The 9,738-nt window shown below is 48.4% G+C and overlaps 1 protein-coding gene across 1 annotated transcript; it reads left to right on the top strand.

The window, feature by feature from the left end:
- The first annotated feature begins 916 nt into the window (after positions 1-916).
- Positions 917-9,405, top strand: PRSS41 (serine protease 41). The gene is given in 9 exon segments (XM_064362353.1): positions 917-980; positions 1,056-1,082; positions 1,385-1,548; positions 1,603-1,604; positions 1,710-1,993; positions 8,023-8,136; positions 8,139-8,173; positions 8,549-8,583; positions 8,585-9,405. Coding segments are annotated over 9 exon segments (888 nt in total). The 3' UTR covers positions 8,748-9,405.
- Positions 9,406-9,738: the final 333 nt, after the last annotated feature.

The following is a 9,738-nucleotide window of genomic DNA, read 5'->3' as shown; positions in this document are numbered from 1 at the left end:
CCCCGGCAGACAGCTGGTGCGCACAACATGACTGACGGTGGGGCCACGGGCCTTGTAGTATCACGGAACCTCTGGAGGAGCTTGAGGCTATGCAGCTCCTCCAGGCCACCGTCAACCTCCAGTAAAACCCTGCCGCCAAGGCTTAGGCCAGTGTCCCTGGTTGTCACACTTCCATGCTGGGAGAATGACGGGTGTGCACTGGCCTCCCCTAGAGCGCTCACCATGGCCTTCCTCCTGGTCTCTCCTGCACTCTGCCCTGTGCGCTTTTCGTTTGCCGACTTTAACCTGAGTCCTTTCACTCCCTAAACCCTAAACCCTAACCAAGAGTGTGACGGTTTTCCCCAGTAGTGGGAGCTCGCAGGTGTTGTGGACCTGGACTCAGAGGTTACGCTGGCTCACTGAAACATCTCCCACAAGGCGGGAGACCCTGCAGTGGGCTCCAGGTAGCTGTGTGGGGTCCCCGCAGGGCAGGGGGCAGGGAGTGCGGCTGTGGCATTCTGTGGGTCTGTACAGGACGGGCACTTCCACGCTGCCAGGCCCCACGCGGCCCTCAGGAAGGCCTTACCTGCCTGCTTTAAGGGGGCTCCCGGCTCAGGGCCAGGCCCTTGGTGCAGGAGGAGGTCATGGGTGGAGGACAGGGGGCACCAAGCAGGCAGCCAGGACCCCACAGGCTACAGACAAGAAAGGGACTGTGGGGTCCACCGGGTCTGGGCCACACCAAGGAGTGTGGTTGAGGACCCGCCCCAAGGAGCTGAAAGCCAGGGCGCTGCCAGGCATGAGGGTCCTCAACAGCCCTTGGGCCCAGGGCCGGTGAAGGTAGGAGGAGGGGGCAGAGCTCCAACCCCGCCCCCAGGGGGCGTCTCGGGCCCAGCGCGGGAAGAGGCAGAGGGGGCGCCAGGCAGCGGAACAGGAGGCCATGGGCGTGCGCGGGGCGTTGCTGCTGGCGCTGCTACTGGCGCTGGGGGGACTCGGGAAGCCGGGTGAGCTCGGGGCGCTGCCTGCAGGACTGGGGGCGGTGGGGAGGCCGCAAGGAGCTCACTTCTTGTACCCTGCAGAGTCGCAGCAGGCGAAGCTGTTGTCAGGTAGGGCGCCAGGACGCGCGATGCCTGCCAGGGCCGCTGGGCTGGGGTGCATGGGACCCATCTCTGTTCCAAGTCCCGAGAACGTAATGCTCTCAAATAACTTATGGGCCCTGGGGGTGGGACATGCAACTTCCCACCACGTGGGAGGGTCCCCAGCGTCACCTTCTTAGCGCGCAGTTCCCCGGGGCGCCCCTTCCTGCGTCCTCCCCGGGGCGCCCCTCCCTGCGTCCACCCCGGGGGCGAGACAGGGCGGGGGCGGGCCTGCCCCCTGCAGCTCAGCCGCGTCCATCTGTCCATCCCAGAGCCCTGCGGCCACCGGGAAATGCACTCGCTGGTAGCGGGTGGAGTGGAATCCGCGCGCGGGCGCTGGCCATGGCAGGCCAGCCTGCGCCTGCGGAGACGCCACCGATGTGGAGGGAGCCTGCTCAGCCCTTGCTGGGCGCTGTCGGCTGCGCACTGCTTCGGGGTGGGGGAGCGGGGCGGCGCCGCGGACTTGGTACTGGCGTCCAGGCTGAGCAAGCAGTAGCCACCCGGCAGCTTCGCCTCAGGGACTAGGCCTCCAGCGTGCTCAGGCACCGCCCCCCGCCTCATTTCCAGGGCTTCCCACCCTCTTTCCTTTTCTGCCAGGCACTCTTACCCCTCGGAGTGGACGGTCCAGTTGGGCGAGCTGACTTCCAGGCCACCTGTCTGGAACCTGCGGACTCGCAGGAATCGTTACAAAGTGCAGGATATCATTGTGAACCCTGGCGCCTTTGGGGTTATACACAATGACATCGCCCTGCTGAGACTGGCCTCCTCTGTCGCCTATAATGCGCACGTCCAGCCCATTTGCGTCGAATCCTCCACCTTCATCTTCCTGCACCAGCGGGACTGCTGGGTGACCGGCTGGGGCTTCATCGGCTCCAACGGTAGTGAGGCTGGGAGTAGACTGGTGGGGGCATGGGGGTGCGGGGTGGGCATTACCCTCTACGCTGTTCCCGCCACACAAACACAGCACCCTTCCTCCCTGGTCTGGGGGTGCAGCCTGAGCCTCTTCTGCTCGAATTCTCTCCTCACTTGCTTCTCTGCTCTCACTGCCACCTGCCAGCGCAGGGACCAAACACTCAGTTCTCACCCTTCCAGGGACTTCGGGGGCCAGGAGGACAGTGTGAGAGGTAGGCCAGCTTGGCCCAGGGCCTGCAGGAGTGGGGGGGAGTGAGGGAGGCCCTGGCGACAGAAGCCTCAGGCAATGATTTTTAAAAATTGAGACAACTCACAAACCATAACATTTTCAAGTGTTCAGTGTTAAAGTACACGATTCAGTGATTTTTAGCCTACAGTCCTGTGTCACTTAGCAACCGGGATATATTCTGAGACACACATCATGAGACATTTTCATCATTGTGTCAACATCAGAGTACAGTCACACAAGCCCAGACGGCAGAGTCCACTCTGCGAAGTCTGTGGTGCAGCCCATTGCTCCTGGGCCACACGCCTGTACAGCTTGTGACCACTGAATACCAGAAGCAGTTGTAACACACTGCTAAGCATTTATGTACTTAAACATATCTATACATAGAAGAGGCACAGTAAAAATATAGCATAAAAGATTAAAAAAAAACAGGTTGGGCACCTGAGCTTGTAATCCCAGCACTTTGGGAGGCCGAGGCAGGTGAATCACCTGAGGTCAGGAATTCAAGACCAGCCTGACCAATATGGTGAAACCCTGTCTCTATTAAAAATATAAAAATTAGCCAGGCACGGTGGCAGGTGCCTTCAGTCCCAGCTACTTGGGAGGCTGAGGCAGGAGAATTGCTTGAACCCAGGAGGCAGAGGTTACACTGAGCCGAGATGGCATTCCAGCCTGGGAGACAGAGTGAGATTCAGTCTCAAAAAAAAAAAAAGATAAAAAATAGTATACCTGTGAACTCGGCACTTACCAGAAATGGAGCTTGCCGAACTAGAAGTGGCTGTAGGTAAGTGAGTGAACGCTGAGTGAACGTGAAGGTCTAGGAAATGACTCTACACTGCTCTGGAGACTTTAGAAACCCGGTATACTGAGGCTACACTAAATTCATCAAAAAACCTTTTCTTTCTTTCTTTAATAGCAGGTAGAACTTAGCTTACTGTAAACTTATTACTTTATAAAAATTATTACCATTTTAACTTTTTGTACTGTTTTGTAATAGCAGTTATCTTAAGACACAAACACATTGTATAGCTATATGAAAATATTTTCTTTTTTTTGTTTTTTTTTGGAGACAGAGTCTTGCTCTGTTGCCAGGCTGGAGTGCAGTGAGGCAGTCTCAGCTCACTGCAACCTCCGTCTCCTGGGTTGAAGCCATTCTCCCGCCTCAGCCTCCCTCCATCGCCTGTGGGACTATAGGTACACACCACCATGCCCAGCTAATTTTTGTATTTTTGATAGAGACAGGGTTTCACCGTGTTGGCCAGTCTGGTCTCTCCTGACCTCATGATCTGCCCACCTCCATCTCACAAAGTGCCGGGATTACGGGCATGAGCCACCACGCCCGGCCTCTCTATTTCCTTTTTCTGTGAGCTTTTTCTTCTATTCTATACACATGGAACATACAACATATGATTTGGGGGGAATCTAGCTTCTTTCACATAACATGGTGTCTCCAGGGTTCATTTTGTGGGATGTATCGATACTGAATTTCTCTCTCTCTCTCTCTTTCTCTATTTTTTTTTTGAGATCTAATTCACCTAACTTGAAATTAATCATTTAAAGTATATAATTCAGTGTCATTTAGTGCATTCCCAATATCATATAACTGTCAACTCTATTGAGTTGCAAAACATAGTCAACTCGCTAAAGGATAGCCACATCCCTCTAAACAGTCACTCCTCAGTGGCCCCTCTTTCCAGTCCCCAAAAAACCGCTAAGCAGCTTTCTGCCTCTCTTTTTCCTATTCTGGATATTTTCTTTCTCTTTTCTTTTCTTTTTTCTTCCTTCCTTCCTTCCTTCCTTCCTTCCTTCCTTCTTTCTTTCTTTCTTTTTTTTTTGAGACAGAGTTTTGCTTTGTCGCCCAGGCTGGAGTGCAATGCCACGATCTCGGCTCACTGCAACCTCCGCCTCCCTGATTCAAGCAATTCTTCTGCCTCAGCCTCCCAAGTAGCTGGGACTATAGGCTCCCAGCACCAGACCTTGCTAATTTTTTTTTAATTTTTATTTTTGGTAGAGATGGGGTTTCACCATATTGGCCAGGCTGGTCTTGAACTCCTGACCTCAGGTGATCTGCCTGCCTTGGCCTCCCAAAGTGCTGGGATTACAACTGTGAGCCACTGCGCCTGGCCCTATTCTGGATATTTTCTATAAATGGAATCATGCAATACATGGCCTTTCCTGTCTGGCTTATTTCCTGTAACATAGTGTCTTAAAGGTTTATCCACGTTGTAGCATGTAGAAAATCTCATTCCTTTTTATGGCTAAGTATTCCATTGTATAGATATACCACAGTTTGTTTATCCATTCTTCCATTGATGGACAATTGGGTTGTTCCTGCCTTTTGAGGATTGTAAATAGAGCTGCTATGAACATTAGTATACAAGTTTATGTTGGAACACCTCTTTTCAAGAATGTTAGGTATATCTTTAGGAGTGCAATTGCTGGATCATGTGGTAAATCTATGTTTAACTTTTCAAGGAACCCCTAAACACTGTTCCAAAGCTATTGCACCATTTTACATTCCTACCAACAATGAGGGTTATTATTTCTCCCTATTCTCATCAGCACATTTATTTTGCAATTTTTAAATTGTAGCCATCCTAGTGGGTGTGAAGTGGCATCTCGTGGTTTTATTTGCACTTCCCTAATAACAGAGGATTTTGCGCATTTTAAATGTGATTGTAGGCCAGGTGCAGTGGCTCACGCCTGTAATGCCAGCACTTTGGGAGGCTGAGGCGGGCAGATCACTTGAGGTCAGGAGTTCAACACCAGCCTGGCCAAAATGGTGAGACCCTGTCTCTACTAAAAATATAAAAATTAGCTGGGCATGGTGGCTCACGCCTGTAATCCCAGCTACTCGGGAGGCTGAGTCAGGAGAATTGCTTGAACCCAGGAGGTGGAGGTTGCCGTGAGCCAAGATGGTGCCACTGCACTCCAGCCTGGGCAACAGAGTGAGACTCCATCTCAAGAAAGTAAATGTGAGTACAAGTCTTGCAATTCCTCAATTAAATTAGTCCCTGTTTTACTCTTGTTGATGCTATTGCAAATGTAATGTTTTCTTAATCTCTCAAAGAACCAACTTTTGGTTTCATTAATTTCCTCCATTGTTTTTCTAACCTCTAGTTCATCTTTCTCCATTCTCCTCTTTATTCTCTTCTTTTTTTTCTTCAGATGGAGTTCACTCTTGTCACCAGACTGGAGTGCAGTGGCACTATCTCGGCTCACTGCAACGTCTGCTTCCTGGGTTCAAGTGATTCTCCTGCCTCAGCCTCCCTAGAAGCTGGGATTACAGGCGCCTGCCACCATGCCTGGCTAATTTGTATATTTTCAGTAGAGACAGGGTTTCACCATGTCGGCCAGGTTGGTCTTGAACTCCTGATCTCAGGTGATCTGCCTGCCTCATCCTCCCAAAGTGCTGGGATTACCGGTGTGAGCCACTGCTCCTGGCCTATTCCCTTCTTTCTGCTAGCTTTGTATTTAGTTTCTTCTTTTTCTGGTTTCTTAAAATGTAAAGTTACTGATTTGAGATTTTCTGTCTTTATTAATGTGAGCATTTATAGCTCATATTTCCTTCTGAGAACTGCTTCTGCTGCTTCCCATAAGTTTTTATCTTTTGTGTTTTCATTTTCATTCATCTCAAAAGTATTTTCTAATTTTCCTTGCGATTTCTTCTTTGGCCTATCATTCAAAAGTGTGTTGCTTAATTTCTATATGTTTATGAATTTTTCCTTTTTCATTCTGTTATTGACTTACAGTTTCATTCACTTGTGATCAGTGAAGATGCTTTGTATGATTTCAGCCTTGTCTAACTTGCTGCAACTTATTTTGTATCCTGGAGAATGTTCTGCCTGCACTTTGGAAGACTATATTCCACTGTTGTTTGGGTGGCCTGTTCTGTGTCTGTTAGGAACGGCTGATTCATGGTGTTGTTCTAGCGCCCGATTATTAGTGATCTCTCTGCTTATCAGTTATTAAAAGTGAGCTATTAACATCTCCAACTGTTATTGTAGAACGATTTCTCCCACCAATTCTGTCAATTTTACTTTATGTATTTTGGGGCTCTTTTGTTAGGTTTGAAGATGTTTGTGATTGTTATATTTTCTTGATGATTTGATTGTTTTATCGTATCTAATGTTCTTGGACTCTTATAACAAGTTTGTATTAAACTCTATTTTGTCTGATATTAGTATAGCAACCTCAGCTCTCTTTTGGTTACTATTTTCATGGAACTTTTTCCCAATCTTTCACTTTCAGCCTGGTGTTTCTCCTGATCTAAAGTGAATCTCCTATAAAGAACACCTATCTGGATCCAGCGATGTTTTTTAAGCCATTTATCAGTCTCTGCTTTTTTTTTGGAGCATTCAAGCCCTTTACATTAAGAGTAATTAATTACTGATCTGGAAAGAATTACTTCTGCCATTTTGTTATTTGTTCTTTAGATCTCATCATATCTTTTTTCTATATCTATGTTTTGTATCTCTTGTTTCTTATTTCCTCACTTTTGTGTAACCGATTGTTTTAGAGTTCCATATTGACGGCCTTCTCATTTCCTTCTTTGTGTATTTTGCTTTGTTAGTGGCTGCTCTAGGGATTACGATTAACATCTAAACCTTATAACAACCTACTATGAATTTATACCAACTTAGCTTCAATAGTATTCAAAAAATCTCTGTTCCTATACGGCTCCATTCCTCCACTTTCTGTTGTTACTGTCACAATTTACATCTTTTTTTCATTTTCATTGTGTAATCTCTAACATAGATTTATAATTATTGTTTTATGTATTTGTCTTTTAAATTACATAAGAAAAAGAGGAGTTGCACACAAAACCTACAATAATACTGACTTTTGTATTTACCTGTGTAGTTACCTTAACCAGGGCTCTTTGTTTGTACGACTTTGAGTTACTCTCTAGTGTTCTTCCATTTCAACTGGAAGGATTCCTTTGTACACTTCTTGTAGGATAGTTTGACTAATGACATATCTTCTCAGCTTTTGGTTATCTGAGAATGTCTTAATTTCTTCATTTTTTTCCTGAAATAAAATTCTTTGTGTTTCTATTAATCTTGCTAAAGATTCCTTGTCCTTGATGAATCACTTCTCTCTTCCCGCTCATAAGATTCTCTCTTAGGCCGGGCATGGTGGCTCACGCCTGTAATCCCAGCACTTTGGGAGGCTGAGGCGGGAGGATCATGAGGTCAGGAGATTGAGACCATCCTGGCCAACATGGTGAAACCCCATCTCTAAAAAAAAAATAAAAATAAAAATAAAAAAAGATTCTCTCTTTATCTTTTGTTAGTTTGATGGTAATGTGTCTCTGTAAATCTTTTTATGTTTATCCTATGTGGAGTTTGCTCAGTTTCTTGAATCTGTGGGTTCATGTCTTTCATTAAATATGGCAAGTTTTGACCTGGATCCCACAACTGTAGTGTATTAATCATAAACATTCTCATCTACTGTAACCCTTCCTCCTGCGATGCTTTGGCTGAGAAATCTCTCCACTGACTCAGGCAGGGGCTATCATCTCCAGTCTACAGATAGAGCAACTGAGTTCCAAGAAGCTCTGCAACAACCTGGCCATCTATTGGGTTATTCTGTGATATTGTTGATTGCTCTTGATGTATTAGGTGCTGGGGAGTCAAGAGCAATGCCAGGCACTGTGGGTGTGTCAGGGACCCCTCACCACCACTATAACACATGCCCTTTCTCCTCTCCCTGCCCCAGATGGCAGAGGAGAGGTAAAGGGTGCTGTCTTTTCTGTCCTATTTCCAGCACGTCTGCCACCTCTTTACAAACTCCAGGAAGCACAAGTCACCATCTTAAACAACACCAATTACCTGTTTGAACAACCCTCTAGCCGTGGTATGATCCAGGATTCCATGTTTTGTGCGGTGCTGAAGATGGCAGTGTAGACACCTGCAAAGTAAGTGCCTCTGCCCCACCAGGGAATCCCACCATCCCCAGCTCCAGGCCTGAGAGCAGCTACCATCTCCCCCCCAACAACCACTCCCGACCCATTGCTTGGATTTCTTATGAGAAAACCAGTGCAGTCTTAGTTACTGAGCCTATAAAACATGCTTCTCATTTTTCATAAATTCTGTCTGACTGATTAACTTGTCAACCCCTGGAGGCTGTTACCCCACTTTGAAGGTATAGAAACTAAGTCTTGGTTGATTCCATGGGAAGGAGTAAGATTTGCATTCAGTCTGCCCAGCCCCACAGACCCTTCTGCTCTCATGGCCCCTCTGCTGCCCAGTCCACTCTGCCCCAGGCTGGGCTCACCCATGCTGCTCCCCAGGGTGACTCAGGTGGACCCTTGGTCTGTGACAAGGATGGACTGTGGTCAACCCAATCGGCCTGGTGTCTATACAAACATCAGTGTGTACTTCCACTGGATCCGGAGGGTGATGTCCCACAGTACGCCCAGGCCAAGCCCCTCCCAGCTGCTGCTGCTCCTTGCTCTGCTCTGGGCTCCCCGACTCCTGCAGCCATTTTGAATGCACCAGAGACTGTGAGGCTACAGTGGGGACCACAGTATTGGCTCGCTTCCCCCGGGCTGTGGCACTTCAAGGACAGGGTTGGGATCAGATTCCAGCCCCTTTTGTCCCATTTGCTAATAAATACGTGTGCATGTTAAAGCTGATGCTTTGCAGAGCTTTCTGTGGACCTAAGGGGCTTCATGGACGACTCCCTCCTCTTCACTCGTGTCCAGTCCAGGCCAGGACCCTACCTGAACTCCTAAATTGTTATCCAGGTTTTTGTTGCAAACAGCAGGACCCTCTGGTTATTTCAATGAGAAAGATAACTGATGGAAGAGCAGTAGTAGTCCAGTGTGTCAGAGAGGTGGGAAGACATGGATTGGGGGTGCCATGGAGGAAATGCTCCCACCGCCCCCATCCCAGGGTTCCCAATCACACACATGCCAGATGTTCCTGATCTTATGTTGGTCACTCCAGTGGTTGACCTGAAACCAGGACATGGGTGCAGGCAGTTTATCTGGAAGGTGACCCCAGGTAGCAAAGTTGAGAAAATGGAGAAACCAAGGCTGGGAAGGCACAAATGCCAATGAATTTGCTCAAACTGGGAGACACTGAGCCACAATCCTGTGGGGCTTCAGCTTGGCCCATTGAGGCCAAGGACACCAGAAGTGAGTGTTTCTCTCTTGACCCCCAACCCTACATGTTGAGGGAGGTCCTTTTTTTGAGACGGAGTTTCACTCTTGCCCAGGCTGGGTGGCACGATCTCGGCTCACCGCAACCTCCACCTCCCGGGTTCAAGCAGTTCTCCTGCCTCGGCCTCCCGAGTAGCTGGGATTACAGGCATGTGCCACCACACCAGGCTAATTCTGTATTTTTAGTAAAGACAGGGTTTCTCCATGTTGGTCAGGCTGGTCTCGAACTCCCGACCTCAGGTGATCCGCCCACCTCAGCTTCCAAAAGTGCTGGGATTACAGGCATGAGCCACTGTGCCCAGCCTCATTTAGTTTTC

The sequence above is a fragment of the Aotus nancymaae genome, unplaced genomic scaffold (genome assembly GCF_030222135.1).
Source record: "Aotus nancymaae isolate 86718 unplaced genomic scaffold, 86718_ANA_hifiasm-v0.15.2.pri h1tg000049l, whole genome shotgun sequence".
NCBI classification, from domain to species: domain Eukaryota; kingdom Metazoa; phylum Chordata; class Mammalia; order Primates; family Aotidae; genus Aotus; species Aotus nancymaae.
The sequence above is the reverse complement of the archived record's forward strand: the minus strand, read 5'-3'. Positions and strand labels throughout refer to the sequence as shown.